Raw genomic sequence first — 18,173 nt, forward strand, 5'->3', positions numbered from 1 at the left:
TGTGCACTCAGTGTGCCTCGCCTCTGGGGGGGTGCCTCAGTCTCCCTAGGACACATTAGCCAACCCTTTCTCACATGTTTCCAGAAAGTGCTTCTAGAATTTTTCTTATAACTTCTGGCGTCTCCAAACCAGACAGTTACTAAGCACGTGTTAAAACTTAAACGCACTGCCATTGTCACTGGGCTGTCTGGGCACCGGGTGATGTAAGCCACGCTTGTCACCGTGGAGGAGGCAAGGCGCCCGCAGTGGCGGTTCTGAGCGAGGGGCCCGCGGGTTGGAGGTGGGCTCGGGACAGGCCGCCACGTCCGGAGCAGGAGATGGTGGCCCCCTCGTGGCTCTGAGCGCTCCCGCCAGAGCAGCTGGCGCTCCCTCGTGTCTCAGGGCTCACAGCCACGTCTGTGTGAGGAGCTGGGAAGCAGCCCGGCCACGTCCAGACGGGGGCGCAGACTATGTCCAGCCCGTGGATCCCAGTTACTGAAAGCACCCCTAAGCACTCCATTCTCTCATAGAAATCATTCCCAGTCAGCACTCAGATTCTCAGAATCCGAGGGTCCTGCTGAGAAGCAGTGTTTCAGTTCCTGGTTTGCTAGCAGGTTAGCCTCAGCTGTGCGGCTTTCCAGCGCTGGGCCTCCCGCTGGGTGACGTAAGAGGGTGCCCTGTGCTTCAGGGCAGGGGCCGCAATGCCTGCAACTTCCTCAGTGATGGTGTGTGTGTGTGTGTGTGTGAGTGAGAGAGAGGGAGAGAGAGAGAGAGAGAGAGAGGGAGAGAGAAAGCAAACGGGCAAGAAGTTAATAATTGGTGAATTTAGGGGAAGAATATATAGTTCATTGTACCATTGCAACTTTCCAATAAATTTTAATTTTTTTCTAAATAAAACCACAGATTTGTATACATTAGTATTATCCGCGTTGGAGCCCTTTCTGCTTTTTATTCTGTTTGGCATGTTTCTGAGGCCCCCACCTGAAGCCCGCGAGGCAGTAACGCCCCCTGCCCCTCGCAGCTGGTGGAGATGCTGGACATGTCCGTCCCCGCGGTGGCGAAGCTGAGGCGCCTCCTGGACAGCCTTCCCCGGGAAGCCCTCCCCGACATCCTGACGTCCATCATCCGCACGAGCAACAAGGAGAAGCTGCAGGTACGGGGCCCGCGGGTGGGGAGGCCCGTGGTCACGGCTCTGCTGGGTCTAGAGAGCGAGGACACGCGAGCCTTCCGCGAGGCTGCTGGCGGCTCACGGAGGAGTGAGAGGGACCTAAAAGTGACGGCTTTTACCCGCGTCATCAGCACCCCCACTCGTCAGCTTATGGAAAGAGTTAAAGCAGAGAACAGTAACACAGGCAGATGTTTCATCTAACTTAAACACATAAACATACTCCGTCCGCTGTTTTTAAACACGTGGAGCCACGCCCTTTCCCTGCGTGGGCTGCTTGGGATTCTTGGTGTTTCTTACGTAAAACACACCGTGATGCATTACCTGTAATTTTCCATTTCTGTTTCTTGAGAGAGAAATGAGTTTTAAAGACACTTGAAAAATCATCAAGTTCAAGATCTTAGATGTGCATGTTTTCCCCCGAATCGGGAAGTTCTCTGGCAACCTTACTTTTACAGTATTTCTAAGCAGCCTGCTTTGTTGAGTCTTCCCAGAACCTTTAAACTAGTTTTCATTTATTTTTTTAAAAAATACGTTTTTATTGATTTTTTAGAGAGGAAGGGGGAGGGAGAGAGAGATAGAAACATCGATAAGAGAGAAACGTCATCGACCAGCTGCTTCCTGCACACACCCCACTGGGGACGAGCCCACACCCTGGGCGTGTGCCCTGACCGGGAGTCCAACCAGTGACCGCTCAGTTCCTGGGTCGGTGCCCAACTGCTGAGCCACACCGGGCCGGCTGATCTCGTTTTTATTGAAATCACCCTCCTTCCTTTATCAGTTTATTTAATACTTAAATCCAGCTGTTGTAACAGGAAGTGCAGCTGACGCCAACAGACTGGGCATAAGCAGGGATCCAGTCCCCGGTAGGCGCGGGCGGCGGCAGGAGCACCAGCACCTGCTTCGGGCGCGAGCAGGGTGCCAGTTACCCTGATGTGTCCGTTGCCGCCACACGGGCAGGGGACGGTGGCGGGAAGTGCTTCTAGTCTCTGGTGTGTAAAACGTCAGTGTTCTGAGCCTCGAATGTGTTTAGACCTGATGTGTAGACACGTTCTAGGCTTTCGGAGATTAATTCCCAGAAGGAGTGGCCATACAGTGTGTGTTCCGTTCTTGCTCTTGGGACAATACACGTGGCCTCATTTTTAAATGGAAACTCGAGATGCTCTTTGGTCTTGCTTAGGGTTCTGGGATCCGTGCCAGACAGCCTTGCTGGGTTCATACAGTTACTGTGGTGGTGCTGGCCGCAGGGAGCGGTGACCCCTGGAAGGAGGTGTCTGACGGACGCTGCGCCTCTGCCCGCCCGGCCGGGGAGCGCGTGCTTCTAGTAACGGGCTCGCTCTCGCTCCTTTAGATCCTAGACGCCGTGAGCCTGGAGGATCGGTTCAAGGCGACCATACCGCTGCTCGTCAGGCAGATCGAAGGCCTGAAGCTGCTCCAGAAAACCAGGAAGCACAAGCAGGACGACGAGAAGCGGGTCAGTGTCCTCGGAGCCCGTTTCTTCAGGGGCCCTGTCTTCATGGGCCCGGAGGTGCCGTGTGGGTGGGTGGTTGGTGGGTTGGTTGAAGAAAAACATGGGGTCGCCCGGCCGTCATGGCTCAGTGTCTGAGCATCGACCCAGGAACCAGGAGGTCACGGTTCAATTCCCCATCAGGGCACAGGCGCGGGCTGTGGGCTCCATCCCCAGTGTGGGGTGTGCAGGAGGCAGCCGGCCCATGATTCTCTCTCATCATTGATGTTTCTATCTCTCTCTCCCTCTCCATTACTCTCTTTAAAACTCAATAAAAACATTAAAAAGGGGGGGATGATTTACCAAGCCATTTTCTTTTTTTGCCAAACATTGTGTGTTTTCTGTACTTTGAAAATTAGCGGAAGCCTGCTGGAGGTTGGACTTCTTTTTCGGGGTGTGATGTTAAGAACAGACGAGGACTGGTCCGGACGCTGGGCCAGGGCTTGGCTGATATTTCGATTTGCATTTAGTCAGACTTCACCTTCCGTCTTCTCAGCCCTGCGTCCTCATCCTCCGTGTGGGAAGACAGCAACTGCATTTCCCCAGAGAGCTTTTTACTTGACTCAACGCCACCATTTTCTCTCTTTTAAAAAATTTCATCTTTATTGTTGAAAGTATCGCAGATGGCCCCTTCTTTTCCCCACTGACCCCCTCACCCCACTCCCCCCCCCCCCATCTATTTGTGATCCCTTCACTATCACACATGGCACTCCATGGAGGGTGGGCCCGGCTGCAGGCGGCCTCGAGCGGCTGGTTCACGGTGGAGTGCGGGCAGGAGGGGGGGGAGCGTGGGAGTGAGGCCTCCCTGGGGGCCTGCGGGAGCAGCAGTCGCGGACGCTGAGCAGGAGGGAGAGGAGCCCTGGTGCTGACGCCGCTCCCTCGCCCGCCCTCGGCCTCAGGTGATCGCCATCCGCCCCATGCGGAGGGTCACGCACGTCCCTGGCGCCTTGGAGGAGGAGGAGGAGGAGGAGGAGGAGGACAGCGACGACGTGGTCCTGCTGGAGCGGAAGGTGCGCACGTCCAGCATGCCCGAGCCGGCCCGCCGCGTCTGCCTCAAGGAGGTCAAGAGGTGAGCGCCACGCCTGCCCGCGCGCCGCCCCGTTCACAAGGGAGGCCCGTGCAGCCTCCCCAGCTGGACGCCGAGCCGCTCGCTGTGTGGCTCAGTGGATAGAGCGTCGGCCTACGGACTGAAGGGTCCCAGGTTCAATTCTGGTCAAGGGCACAGGCCCAGGTTGTGGGCTCGATCCCCAGTGGGGGGCGTGCAGGAGGCAGCCGATCCATGATTCTCTCTCATCATTGGTGTTTCTCTCTCTCCCTCTCCCTTCCTCTCTGAAATCAATAAAAAATATATTTTAAAAAATGATAATTCTCTATAATAAAAGCCCAGTGACCGAATGGCAGAATGACCAGAACGACCGGTCGACCAGTCCTGTGATGTGCACTGACCACCAGGGGGCAGACACTCAGTGCAGGAGCTGCCCCTGGTGGTCAGTGAGCTCCCACAGAGGGCCGATCCCCGTAGGCTACGCCCACCCCCACGAATCCTGTGCACTGGACCTCTAGTAAGAAAAATAAGAGAAAATACATAATTACCGTGTAACACATGGTGAGGCGCTTAGATCTCACCCTGAGGAGGACCTGGTGGTGCCACCTGAGACCCCGGGGGTCCTTACGCTGACCAGGCCGCGTTTCCAGGGCAGAGTCAGACGCGGGGTCCCCACCCCTCCCCCCAGCGTGCGGGTGTTGCTTTAATTTTGTTTTGTAACGTTCCTTCAGAGCAAAAGAAATGTGTCGTTAGCCAGATTTTAAAAAGACTTTTTCAGATTTATTTAACAAATACAGGGTGTTCCCCCCAAAATGTATATACACTGTAGCAGCTGATAGCTCAGTTTTGAAACTGAAATGTATTTTTTTAAAAAGATATATCTTTATTGACGTCAGAGAGGAAGGGAGAGGGAAAGAGAGAGAGAAACATCCATGATGAGAGAGAATCATTGATTGGCTGCCTCCTGCAGGTCCCCTTCTGGGGATCAAGCTCGCAACCCAGGCATGTGCCCTTCACTGGAATTGAACCTGGGACCCTTCAGTCCGCAGGCCGACACCCTATCCACTGAGCCAGACCAGCTAGGGCAAAAACTGAAATGTATTTTAATAAACACTGCCTTTATAATTATTCGAAGTGTGTGTGTACATCTTTTGGGACGCCCTGTATATATGATATGTCTGACCAAGCCATGGAGGTCAGCTTGGTTTTTCTGTGTTAATGGAGTTCTTTATTCTTGAACACGTTTGCTATGTATTCTTTCTCCACAGACTCAAAAAAATGCCTCAGTCGATGCCGGAATATGCTCTGACCAGAAACTACTTAGAGCTCATGGTGGAGCTGCCGTGGAACAAGAGCACAACCGGTGAGCCCCCCGCCCAGCCCGCTGTGTGCCTGCGGCGCGGCCACGCACCCCCCCAGCGCCCCGCGGAGCGGCCTGCTCTCACCTTCGCGCCCATGTAGGTCAGCCGCAGACAGCCTGTGTCACCGCGGTCTCGGGCTTCCCCAGAGTCCCTGGGCCTGATTGAGAGAAGGGGGTTCCATGGTGGGTGAAATCTCGGTCGGGGTGGGGGAGGGGGCTGCCCTCAGCTCCCGCCGCTGCAGGGCCCACTGCTCCTGTAGAAACTGAATCTTCTTAAGCAAAAGAAAGCCCAGTCCCGGGCTCCCCAGAGACTCGCGTAGAAGGAGGCAGCCGTGCCCTCGTCACTTCTAAGCTATTCAGGCTCCCACCAGCCTGGGGAGGGGTTCCCACTGACGAATCCCAGGTGCCCAGACGCTCTCTGGGGGTGACCCGACAGACCGGCTGGACATCCGCGCGGCCCGCGTCCTCCTGGACAATGACCACTACGCCATGGAGAAGCTGAAGAAGCGGGTGCTGGAGTACCTGGCCGTGCGGCAGCTCAAGAACAACCTGAAGGGCCCCATCCTGTGCTTCGTGGGCCCCCCCGGGGTCGGGAAGACGAGTGTGGGGAGGTCCGTGGCCAAGACGCTGGGCCGCGAGTTCCACCGGATCGCGCTCGGAGGAGTGTGCGACCAGTCCGACATCCGGGGACACAGGTGGGTCTCCCCTCGCCCGCCTGTTCCTCTCCTTCCTCTTGGTTGGCGCGACCCCCCAGAGCACAGCGCAGCGCCCCTCTCTCTGTGAAAGGGCTGTTTGGGATGAGGGGGAGGACGTGGAGCCTCGCTGGAGGGCACCCTCCGCCCTGGGGTCTCCGTGGCGTGACTAGCGGTGACCAGGGGTGACTTGCTGTCGCTTTGGCCCAGCGGCGTTTCATAGTAAGGACCACCCCCTGAGTCCAGCCTGGCCCCGCGGGAGGGGCCTGAGAGACCCATGTGTCAGGTTGGCAGCTTAAACTGCTTTTAAGGAGGCTGGTCTGGGGGGGCTCAGTGGGTCAGAGAGGGGGACGTCTACAAGACGTTCAACAGTGAAGATGCATTTTCAAAAGAGAGTGCTGGCTGACGGTAGGGTAAGCGGTATGAGGAGGAAGGTTAGGGTCACTGTGGGGCCGATCCTTGCATTTTTGACACTTTTTCTATAAAAGTGCCTGCAAGTCTAAGACCTGAGTCTGGTCGATGTGACCGTGGGGTCAGACTGGGTGCTACGGTCACGTTCGGTCTGTTCTCTGTCGCTCAGGCTGGGAGGCGTCTGGGGAAACGTGAGCCGCGGCCGTGGGGTCCATGCCGTCGCGGCTGCAGGCCGGCTGCCGTCAGTGCGCGTGCGACGTGTTCAGGCCGCGGTGGGGCCTGCGCAGGAGCCTGACTCTGCAGCTAAACTGCAGCTGCCCCGCGTCCCGGCAGAGGCGTGGAGCGGAGGGGAAGCTTCTGTCCTCAGACCAGCCCCGGGGGGTGGTTCAGGACGCCATTTTCCCGGGCGGCTTCGAGTCACAGCGACGGCCGAGTGTGGGTGGGACTGGGTTGTGGGGGAGGGAATATGCTGCTTTTACATCATCTCCTTTTCCATTTGCCATTTCCAAGGTCACTGGCCTTCGGCTGGGCCAGGAACTTGCGTGAAAGTGGTTCTTTTATTCTTTTTCTTGTTTGCAACTCTTCTGCACGAAAGGAGAGTCACTCCAAGACTTCAGTAGATGCAGTGGGGCAGGGAAGCCGTGTCAAGGACACGCTTGTCCCCTGGACTGTCCTGCCCTCGCCGCGCCACTAGAGGCTGCCGTTGGCTCGGTAGGAAGCTGGCTCCTGGGCCCAGGGCCGGAGCGACGGAGGCTCTCACCGGCCGCGGTTCGCGCGCTCGCTCAGGGTTCTGTGTGTTTCCTCCCTGTCATCCGTGGCCCCATGTGCGTCGGTCTTGGATGGGAGTTGGAGAGCGACTGTGGGGTTGTCACGTGACATTAAAGTCACGGGCAGGTAACGCGTCCCGTTTCTTTCCGGCTGGAATTGCCGGCTCAGTGAGGCTTGGAAAGTGCCCCTCGGAGCCCGGCAAACGGGCGGTGCCCATCAAACAGCTTTTGTTCCTATTTCACCTCTGGCTGCTCGGGGGCCGGTTCAGGTCTGCACGTGTCAGTGTGCTTTTCATAAAATCCAGTCTGGTTTGTAAACTGTGCCCCATCACCCTGTTCTCGCGTGATTACTCGTGGGGCAGAATTGTGGGAAGGGTGTTTTCATGATGCCGTGGTGGGCAGCATGTGGGACCTGGTTCTCAGCACGCCTCCTGGACATGGGCTGGGCCAGGGGTCGGCAAACTCGTTAGTCAACAGAGCCAAGTATCAACAGTACAACGATTGAAATTTCTTTTGAGAGCCAAATTTTTTAAACTTCAACTATATAGGTAGGTACATTGTTATTAACTTAACTAGGGTGCTCCTAAGGCTTAGGAAGAGCCACACTCAAGGGGCCAAAGAGCCGCAGTTTGCCGACCACGGGGCTGGGCTCACCCTCCGCTGGAAGCTCCTGGCGCTGACAGGTAGCACCTGCGCGCACTGTGTCACGTGAAGACACTTCCTGTGTGACTGTCATAAGAAAACGGAACCCGAAGGAAAGAAGAACTTGTTTTGTAAAAGAAGGCTGTGTTTTTGCCTGAAACACGGGAACTGAGCTCTCGGGTGCGGCCTGGATAGAGGCGGTGATCCCTGCGGGGAGAGGCGCACGGCGTTGTCGGGCTCGGTCTGTGAGCTCTAAGCCTGATTCGCGGGCCCCTCGCGGGCACGCCCTCCCTCGCCATCACCAACCAGGCGTGTGGTCCATTCACCACCAGGGCCACCGGCCCGTTTCCCCGAGGACTCCCTGCCCGCCGGCCCTGGGGTCATCGCAGCCTGGAGAGGAGGTCACTTGAAAACCTGTGGGGAGCGGGTGGAGGGCGGGTGGGTTGCTGGTGAGAGGAGAGGCGGGGAGCCCAGTCCCACCGGGTCAGAGTGCTGGTTGGGTGGGGAGGGGGAGGGGGCCACAGAGGAGAGACAGGATCAGCGCGACCTGGGTGGCGTGGTGGGAGGAGCCCCCCACGGGACAGCTGGACCTTTGGGAGACGCCCTGGGCTTGGCATTCCAGTGCTGGTCACGTGCTCCCAGGCGGGTTCGCGGCCTGTTTTCCCGGCCGCTGAGTAGGCCCCTGTTCTGCGGTTTAAAATAGCCGAGGACACAGAGCGGCTCTGTGCTCTCCCCTCCGCCTGCGGGCCCCTCCCCGTTCCCCAGGCCTGGGCTCCAGCCCGCGCCACAGCCTGGGGTGTGAAGGGAGCTGCTAATGTTAGAAATTGACTGTAAGAGTCACCGAAGAGTTCAGCGATCGCGAGGTGGGAGATGGGGAGGAAAAAGCAAGGCTTGGTTCCATTTACATCGTAGACGGGGCGAGCAGTAGTGACCTGACTAGACGCGAGGCCGCGATGAAACGGGGTGCCTTGCTGCGCAGTGACGCTCGCTGGCTTTCCCGAAAAGGGTCACACAGGCGACCCTCATTCCGACGTGGCAGAGCTGCCTGTGACGTCATCGCGCCTCCCAAAGCAGCGCTGGGCTGGGCTGGGCTGTGCCAGGGAGCGTGCAGGGTGGGCAGTCCAGTCAGCGGCCAGGAGGGGTGGGTTTCCATGTGGATGCTCTTGACCCCAGGCCTCTGACTACCAGTAGTGACAGCTGCCTGCCTCTGAAATGAAGGAGTTTGGAGTTTTTCTTTTTGGGGGGCCAGGGGGTCTGCATTTTGAGTGGCTCTTCCCGCCAATTCTGACTTCCTCATGAAGGCGAGGAGGCTGTACCAGCATCTCCCTGTGCAGATGTCGTGCTGGGGGTGGGGTGGGTGGGGTGCCAGAGGGTGCGGCCTGGGGATTAAAGTCAGGGTTGGGGCATCTTGGAATCGGGAGGAGTAAGAATCGTAACTGTGCGACTTAAGTGTAATGTTTTCAGTTTCACTGAGTAGCCAGCACGAGGTACGTGGCTCCAGTCCCATGGATGCTCGCACCAGACTTGGAGAAGAAGGGACCCGGTGACTCGGATGCCGTGGGCCTCTCAGGGCTTGGCTGCCTCCCGTGCTGGCTCCTGGCCTCCGGCGGCCCTGCTCTTGCCTCCGGCCACCAGGGCCCATTCGCTTGCTTTCCACAGGCGCACCTACGTGGGCAGCATGCCCGGCCGCATCATCAACGGCCTGAAGACGGTCGGGGTGAACAACCCGGTGTTCCTGTTGGACGAGGTGGACAAGCTGGGGAAGAGTCTGCAGGGCGACCCCGCCGCCGCTCTGCTCGAGGTGAGGCGGGCGAATCGCTGTCTGCGCCCCGCGCCCCGTGCTCCGCGCCCTGGCGAGGCCAAGGGGACTCCCCGCTCATGTGCGTGTGTACATGTGCGTGTGCGTGGCGGGGCTTAGGCCCGGAACCAGGTCCGTGCAGACTGAAGTCGGAAGCAATTCGAGATGTAAATTAAAGTGTCTGAGAGAGCTTTCTTTTTCCAGGAATTCTCATTTTTTCCTAGTTTATTTGCATCAAAGAGTTCGTCAGAGCCTTGTGCCTGCCTTTTGCTTAGAGACCGCTAATTCTGCAAGGTTATTAGAAAGGCAGCCCGCCTCCCGCCGGGGCCCAGTCCTCTTCTGCGCTTGGCTCTGCCGGCTCGTCCGTCCTCACAGGGCACGGCTGTTTCACTCCCGTTTTGAACCCGTGTGCAGCGCGGTTTATCTCTGCTGATGCAGTGCAAGTGGCCACGCGTGGGCGGCCGGAGCACGAGGGCCGCTCGGAACCTTCTTTCGAGCCCCGTGCAGGCTGCTGCGCAGAGTCCCGGGGCCTCGGAGCATGAACACGACCAGGGCTCAGCGTCCCAGGACTCTAACTGCCCAGCTGTCTGACGTGCCCGGTTAACACGTCCCCGTTGACACTGACAACCTGCGTGTTAAGTGCGTCTGTCCTGTGCCGGGTCCGAGGCTGGCGGCCGGCGCGTCCTCACCAGCTCCTCTGGGCCCGCGTCCCCCTTTCACCGGAAACTCGTCCCAGACTCTCTGATAGCGTCTGAGGAGGAGCGTGCGCGTCGCCATGTCCCCTACGAATTCAGAACGCTGCGCACGCTCCCTTTCTGCTGCCACGGCGGCGGGAGAGGCGCCCCCCGAGGGCGCTGGCTCTGCGGGCTGGTAGCTCAGTGCTGGCCGCCCGCGCGTCGCTGACATCGGTGGAAAGATAAGGCTGAAAGGGTCATTGGTGCTGCTGTGAGCTTTTATGTCTTCCAAAGTGTGGCACAGCGTGTTTCTTCAGAGTGTGGGCGTGCGAGGGAGGGCGCAGGGCTGGGTGCTCCCCCCGGGCCTCCCCAACCAGCCACGCCGAGCAAAGCCAGCGCCTCGCTGCCGGGGCCGTGTTCGTGCCCTGGAGCTGCCGCGACGGTTCCGTGTCGCCCTCCCCGCAGGTGCTGGATCCGGAGCAGAACCATAACTTCACCGACCACTATCTCAACGTGGCCTTCGACCTCTCCCAAGTCCTCTTCATCGCGACCGCCAACACCACGGCCACCATCCCGGCGGCCCTGCTGGACAGGATGGAGGTCATCCAGGTGCCAGGTACGCGGGCACAGGCGGTGCCTGATGGGTGTTTCTGCCTTGCCTCTCTGAGCGCAGCCCTTCGCCCTTGTGGAGCTGTGGGGTCTGCCCACAGGTGACCTTCCCACGTCCGAGTCCGAGCGAGCCTGCTCCTGTTTAGACTCAGAGTCAGGAAGGCAGACGTGCACTTGTTTGCTTTCACCCTGACAGATAAGGCGTCTCGGCGATAAATTTTGCAGAGCAGTTTCAGATGGAACTTGGCATGAAAGAATGATCCGTTTTTTAATGAAAAGACACTTTCCTTTGAAGCAATTTCTAAAATTACAGGAAAAAAAACAACTTTTTTCAAAGTAAGTCAAGAACAGAGCTTCACATGGTCAGTTTAGCCTCCTGTCCGTCATAGCTTGACATTTCCTTCTCTGGGAAAGTGAGCACTTACTCCCGCTGAGCAAGAGCGGCAGCAGCGAGGCGCTGAGCCGCACTCTGGCTGCGCTTTGGACCCCACGAGGTGGTCTGCCTGCGCTTTGTCATTGCAGCCATCAATAGGCTTTGGGGGTTTTTTGCAAAAACTCCTTTAGTTACTAACAGTAAATAAATCTCAGTGTTTTCACCATTTTAACTGCTCAGAATCATTTCTCCCTGGGAGACATGTAATATCAGTGGGCATTTGTTAAAATGGAAATAGAGTGGAATCTAAATATATCTAAGTCTAAATGTATCTAGATTCTCATAAGCTCAGTGTGTATTTCATATCGATCTGAAATATAATTCTACCAAGTGGATGATCATTGGATTTCTTAGATTTCTGAGTCCTGCCCATTCCCATAGTTAAAACAGGATATAGTTTTAAAGTAGAATGGAGTAAAATATCGCTTTGTGCATATTTGAGACTAAAACAAGTCAGTCACGTAACTAACTGCCTGGAACTCCAACTGAGGCGGACAGTCCGTAAGCCGCGAGTGTGGGGGCGGCCGTATGCTGGCGCCTCCTTCCTGCCGGCCCTTATTTCCCCTTCCTGCTCAACAGCTGTTTTCTCAGTTCGTCTTTTTTTATACATATATATATATTATTGATTTTTTACAGAGAGGAAGGGAGAAGGATAGAGAGTTAGAAACATCGATGAGAGAGAAACATCGATCAGCTGCCTCCTGCACACCTCCCACTGGGGATGTGCCCGCAACCCAGGTACATGCCCTTGACCGGAATCGAACCCGGGACCCTTCAGTCTTCTGGCCGACGCTCTACCTATTGAGCCAAACCAGTCTCGGCTCAGTTCATCTTTTTAATGTTTGCTTGTTCCATGGAGAGGGGGCAGTTAGTTTAGTGGGAATTTTGCTTCCAGGTTTAAAGACAAAGTAAATCTATACTCATTGAGGCGTTTAAATAAGTAAGAGCGTACATCTTTTAAATGTGTCAGTTGCGTATACAGCCCCGACCGGGAGGGGCAGCTTGGTTGGGGCGGTTTTGTTGCTAAAATGTATGCGCGGCTCCTCCCCTAGAGCCGCTGCTGCTTCAGTCAGTCTTTTGCTTTAAGTCTTGTCAGTTATGATTCAAATTACAGTAAAGGAAAGGGATGCGTTTCCCACGAAATAATAAGATAGAAACCCAGCTCTGAGCTGAGGAGGTAATTGCCTCTGAGCTCTCACGGAGAGATTTTTCCCTCTTTGAGAGACAGATTTATTCAGAAGATTTCAAACGCTGTGCTTGGCAGATGCTTGTTTTGTTTGGGGAGAAGTTGGAGGTCTTAACAGTGGTTGATCGGAGAATAAGCATCCTTACTCTGATCAGAGGATCTGAGTGGAGGTCATGCTCCCATCCGTTCTAAAAAAGTGTGGCCCTGGGAGCCCGGGCCTGACTGACAGCGGCCCTCCCCCAGGGTACACGCAGGAGGAGAAGATCGAGATCGCCCACCGGCACCTGATCCCCAAGCAGCTGGACCAGCACGGGCTGACCCCCCAGCAGCTGCAGATCCCCCCGGCCACCACCCTGGGCATCATCACCAGGTGAGTCCACGGTCCGCGGCTCCTTTAACACCAGAGTCCGACGAAGCAACCGACCGCATCCGTTCCCGCCAGCGGGTCGCCAGCGAGCATCTCCCTGATCCCTGGTTTGCACAGGCTCGGGATAGGCAGGAGCCCATCGGGGCAGCAGTGGGACATCTTCATAGCACAGGACTCCACTCGAGCCAGAATGGCCGCTTCCCCCCCGGAGCCGTGTCAGGGGTTCCTCTGACAGGTTAGAACCCAGCTCAGGCAGGTACCGAGACGCGGCTTCCGGCCGGATCTGAGGGCTCGGCCTCCGGCTGTGGGAGCCGCCGCTTTCAGACTCCTGTCCTGAGCTGTTTCCCGTCGCCTCCCCTTTCTGAGAGGCTTGAGCCCTTAGTGTCCACCTTCAGGGATGGGCATGCAGCAGGAGAGAAGGGAGGGCCTTCCCACGTCCGCTCCCGCTGAGGCCTCGGCAGGCAGCACAGGAGCTGCCCGGCGACTGCGTGGTCTGGTTCCCGGGCCGCGTGCCGAGTGGAAAGCGCGGCCCGTTGGGAATGCTGTCTGCAGTGGCCTCGCCATTCTCCCGGGCCTGCCTTGCGGACGGTTGCATCACCGCCCGCCGTGTGGCGTCTACAGGCAGTTCCCCCCACCACCCCGCCCCCGGGAACCCCTCCTGGGAACCACGGTGGTTCGGGAGAAGCGGCTCCCTGTTCTGGGTTTTGGCCTGGAATTAGCCAGCCGGCGGCGTGGTGGCCGCCCGGCCTCTGGGAGGGCGGTGTAAGTTCAGACCAGCAGTAAGACCAGCTCTGACCTGGAGCTCCCTCTCTGAGCCGGGGGCCTGCTGCGAGGGTGACGCAGGAGAGTAAGCGAGGGATTTGTCGGCCAAGGTCTCCGCAGCGGCCCCATCAGAGCGCTGCCGGCCCCGGGGGGCGCTCAGGAGGAAACCGCCTGCTGACCGGCCGGCAGTGCCGTCTGAGGGAGAGTAGAGCCGCCGTGGTGTCTCTGGACCTGGATCGGGGCTGACGGGAAGTCACTGCCGTCTTTCCCAGGTGTCGCCTGGGGAGCGAGGTCTTTCTCATCAGTCCCTGCTGGTCCCCGACGCCGTTCTATGCGCACTGGGTGGCGGTCGCAGGGAGCGTAGGTGTCCCTGCTGCTCCCGCGGCCACTGCAGCAAACTGGTTTTTTCGTCTCGCTGACCATCAGGACGTCAGCTTGTGTCCTCTCCGTGGCATCTGTGGCACCTCCATGACCAGGTCACTGAGGAGGAGACGGGCCGTTCTCAGGACCCAGCGACACTTCCTCTACAGGGTCAAAGGGCAAATAGGGGCGCGCCTGCTTCCTGCGGCCGGTGTCGCGTGGCGCTGTGCGCTGGCTCCGGTTCTGCTCTTGTTCAGACCGCCCACGTGAGCGGTTCCTTGTTGCCGTCCTGGGGGGTGTGGGCTCACCTGGCTCCCGCGGCCGGGTCTGCCGTCGGTGCGGCTGCCCGTCAGCTTCCTCAGTCCCTCTCCGCCTCGGATGCCCGTCGGGGAGCCGCACTGGGTCTGGGGGGTGGTTGTGTTGGTTGTTTACGGTAGACGCCTCCCTGTTTCCTTACGAGGTTCTGTGCAGGTGTAGAACGCGGGCTTGACCTGACAGCCTCCTGTCCTCGGTGGGAATGCGTGTAGCCAGCAGCTTCTATGGGTCTTTTCTCGGGGCTAAAGCCTGCTTCCCTGCGTCTGGAATAGCCTGACTGCCACTCACATCCAGCTCCTCCCAGAAAACCGCACCGCGTGCCTCATGCTGCCCACTCCCTCCGAAGCCGGGCCAGAGTGGCTGGACCGTGCAGTGGTTTGTGCAGCGGCTCCAGGAATGGAAGCTGGACGTGGAGGTTGCCTGAGAGGCTCCGCTGAGGCCCTGGAGGGCGCCCGGAGGGTGGCTGCGCCGTCACGGAGCTCGCGGCCTCAGCGGCCTCCTCCGGGCTCACCGTCCCGGGCAGGCGCGAGGTCTTTGTGCTCGGATTGTTCTTGCTTTAGTGCAGGTGAAAGGTCTGGGGTTTTGGGATTTTTTCAGCAATATTCGGAGTGTAATAAATGTATCTAGAATTCTCTTAAGGTGACTGATTTTGTTTAAGAAAGCACACATCCTCTCAGAGAGAAAAATGCCGTTTACGTGCTGCCGACGTAACGTTGAAGAACCAACGGTTCATTTGTAGCCTAGGGCAGTGTGTCAGGAGAATCTGTGTACTGGAAAGGTGTGGCTGCAAAGACGCCATTTCAGAAATGACGGGACTTTTATAAGGAATTTAAATGTGAGGGACTCCGTTCTCAAGAAAATGCAATGAGCGTTAGAATGTGCACTGCGGACGCCTGCGGTGTAACTGCCGATCACTCTGTCTGCTGGGGGGGCGGTGGGGGGCTGCAGCCAGAGCTGACCCTGTTCTCCGATGGCAGGTACACCCGGGAGGCGGGGGTGCGCTCCCTGGACAGGAAGCTGGGGGCCATCTGCCGAGCAGTAGCCGTGAAGGTTGCCGAAGGACAGCACAGAGAAGCCAAGTCGGAGCGCACCGATGCGCTGGAGGCAGAAGGTGTGTGGCCTCCGCGGGGGAGGGGGGGGCGGGGCGGGGCGGGGCAGGTGCGGGGCGTCCTGGGCGCTGGCTCATGTCTGGCAGCGCGTGCGGGAGGCAGACTGCCCTCGGGAGGGACTGCGCCGCCGGCTCTCCTTCACAGACGGCACAGCGTCGGCCTCCTCCGCCCCTCACGCCGTAAGCTGGTCACTGACGCTCTGCAGCGCACCAAGAGGAATACTGTATTTTGCTGATCCGACAGGGAAAAAAGGTGTAATTTTGATTGATTTACAAAAAATAATAATAGTAGCCGAAACCGGTTTGGCTCAGTGGATAGAGCATCAGCCTGCGGACTGAAAGGTCCCAGGTTCGATTCCGGTCAAGGGCATGTACCTGGGTTGCGGGCACATCCCCAGTGGGGAGTGTGCAGGAGGCGGCTGATCGATGTTTCTCTCTCATCGATGTTTCTAACTCTCTATCTCTCTCCCTTCCTCTCTGTAATAAATCAGTAAAATATATTTAAAAATAATAATAATAGTAATAATAATAGTAATTACCCTTTTCGCTCCAAGTGCCTTTTTTAAAAGATCAGGTGCCTGGCTGGTATGGCTCAGTGGTGCAGCCTCAGTCCACAGACCAAAGGGTCACGGGGTTGAGTCTTGGTCGATGTTTCTCTCTCCCTCCCCCTCTCTCTCTCTCTCTCCCCCCACCTTTCCCCCCCTCCCCCTCCCCTCCCCTCCCTTTTCTCCCCCCTCCCTCCTTGCCACTTCCTCTAAAAATCAATGGAAAAAATATCCTTGGGCGAGGATTAACAGGAAAATAAAATTATGAAGTCAGGTCCTTATACCTGCACATGAGGATCTCTGCTGCCAAGAGTTAACCAATCAGATGCGACCTCATCACGCGGTGGCTGATAGGACGCAGCTGTCACATGGCCTGTATGTTGATGGTTGAGGACGGGGCGTTCAGAGGGACGGCTGCTGTGCTGACCGCTGTCGTGTTTGTATTTGACCGTCTAGGCCCATGGTCGGCAAACTGCGACTCTTGAGCCACATGCGGCTCTTTGGCCCCTTGAGTGTGGCTCTTCCTGAGCCTTAGGAGCACCCTAATTAAGTTAATAACAATGTACCCACCTATATAGTTTAAGTTTAAAAAATTTGGCTCTCAAAAGAAAGTTCAATCGTTGTACTGTTGGCATTTGGCTCTGTTGACTGATGAGTTTGCCGACCACTGGCCTGGGGGAGCAGGTCAGGGCCGCAGGCTGACAGCCGGAGGCTGCGTGTTGATCATTCTTGCGGCAGTCGGGTGAGAGTCTGCTTTAAGGCTCCGGCCCTGCAGGCTCTGACGTGCCGGTTCTGGGCTTTCCTTCGGGGTCGGGTTGCAGTGCAGTCTTTTGATGCTGACAGCTTAGAAGGCTGTTAGGACAGTACGCGCATCCACGCTGCCCACGGAGATGGGGCAGGTCTCTGTCCTCAGCAGAAATTGGTTTTCTCGCCCATTTTCTTTGATAGCAACACGATTTAAATGTCATTTAAATTATATAATGTGGAGCTGGCGATGGGAAAGAAAGGGAAGGGCTCTGTCACCAGAATTAACCAAAGGTGGACTTTTTTAGAACCCAGTTAACATCGTGGTTTGCTCCGTGGGCCGCTCTGTGGTTTGCTCCATGGGCCACTCTGTGGTTTGCTCCATGGTCCCGTCTGTGGTTTGCTCCGTGGTTTACTCCGTGGGGCTGCTCCGTGGTCCGCTCCATGGGCTGCCCAGACGAGCTCTGGCAGCGGGCCTCGGAGGCAGGACCTGGATGTCGCTCGCTCTCCTGGAGAGAGATGCGTTAGCTGCCCTGCCGTGCCACCGTCTTTCTGGAAAGGAACCCGGGCGTGTGGCTGAGGAGCCATGGCAGGTGGCAGGCTGGGGGTGGATGGACTTCCACCTCTTCCGTGACTGTCCTGTTGCATTTAGCAGCAGTGTCGGCAGAAATGTAGCCGTCCCCAGAGCCCTCCTGGGCCCAGCGTGGTTCCCCTGGCCCTGCTGGGCCCTGGTTCCTCCGCCCCACCCCCCTGGCGTTGGAGCGGGCAGTGCCCCGAGCGTGGGGTCCGGGAGGGGCCTTTAGGCTCTGGCTGTTTGTCACACAGACTTAGTGGCAGCCGACCCTGCACTCAGGGTGAGCGTGTGGGATCTGTGGGCGAGCCCTGCCCCAGGCTTTCCGCTCCCATTTCTTGCGAGCTCCTACCCATCCACTTCCTGTTCCCAGGCCGCGGCTGGCAGCTCTCGCAGCTATTAGCTGCTTTCTTATTCCTTTTGTTCTTGTGGGGTTTTCTTTTATTAAACTCCTTGTCGTTTTAATAGGATTTGGAGAGGAAGCTTTAAGATAAACGCATGTTCGGACCACCACTTTAACAATCTATTTGTAAAAGGGCCCTGCGTGAGCGCAGCCTGTCCAGCATGCGGGGGGCGGGGGGTAAGAACTGTAAGCTTCCAGCTATAAGACGGGCCATGGAAGCGTGATGTGCAGCGTGGGGAACGTGGTTCACATGATCCCTGTGTGGGCGCTAGACTTACAGGGGGACCACTTCGTCAGGTAGAGAAACACTGTGCCCCTGAGGCTAACATAATCCTGTGTCGACTATCATCGAAAATAGATGTCAGCCGGGCCGGCGTGGCTCAGTGGTTGAGCATCAGCTCATGAACCAGGAGGTCACGGTCTTTGATGTGCAGTCAGGGCACAGGCCCGGGCTCCATCCCCTGCTCCCCGGGGGCGCAGGAGGCAGCCGGACCATGATTCTCTCTCATCAGGGATGTTTCTCTCTCTCCCCCTCTCCCTTCATCTCTGCAACCAATAAAAATATATTTAAATAAATAAATTTTAAAAATATTTCTGAGAGCCCGGAAAACAACAACATAAGCATGAGGCCCCACTGCCGGCCGGCAGAGCATGGCGAGCTGCCACTGCGTGTCCCCTGCCCCTCTCTCCCCGGGCCCGTCCTCAGAAGCCCCCCTGCTCTCAGCACGCC

General features: G+C 57.4%; 1 protein-coding gene across 3 annotated transcripts in view; it reads left to right on the plus strand.

Moving 5' to 3' along the window:
• LONP2 (lon peptidase 2, peroxisomal) overlaps positions 1-18,173 on the plus strand; it is a 40,688-nt gene that overhangs the window by 8,588 nt on the left and 13,927 nt on the right. The window contains exons 3-11 of one of the 3 annotated variants that reach the window (XM_081107014.1): positions 1,001-1,132; positions 2,496-2,618; positions 3,551-3,720; positions 4,965-5,059; positions 5,493-5,751; positions 9,228-9,369; positions 10,506-10,656; positions 12,512-12,638; positions 15,050-15,183. In XM_081107014.1, coding sequence (XP_080963140.1) covers positions 1,001-1,132; positions 2,496-2,618; positions 3,551-3,720; positions 4,965-5,059; positions 5,493-5,751; positions 9,228-9,369; positions 10,506-10,656; positions 12,512-12,638; positions 15,050-15,183 — 1,333 coding nt within the window. The remainder of the gene's footprint in view (positions 1-1,000; positions 1,133-2,495; positions 2,619-3,550; positions 3,721-4,964; positions 5,060-5,492; positions 5,752-9,227; positions 9,370-10,505; positions 10,657-12,511; positions 12,639-15,049; positions 15,184-18,173) is intronic. The other 2 variants (XM_081107015.1, XM_081107016.1) reach the window with 2 other exon arrangements.

This window comes from Myotis nattereri (genome assembly GCF_964212035.1).
Source record: "Myotis nattereri genome assembly, chromosome: 15".
NCBI classification, from domain to species: domain Eukaryota; kingdom Metazoa; phylum Chordata; class Mammalia; order Chiroptera; family Vespertilionidae; genus Myotis; species Myotis nattereri.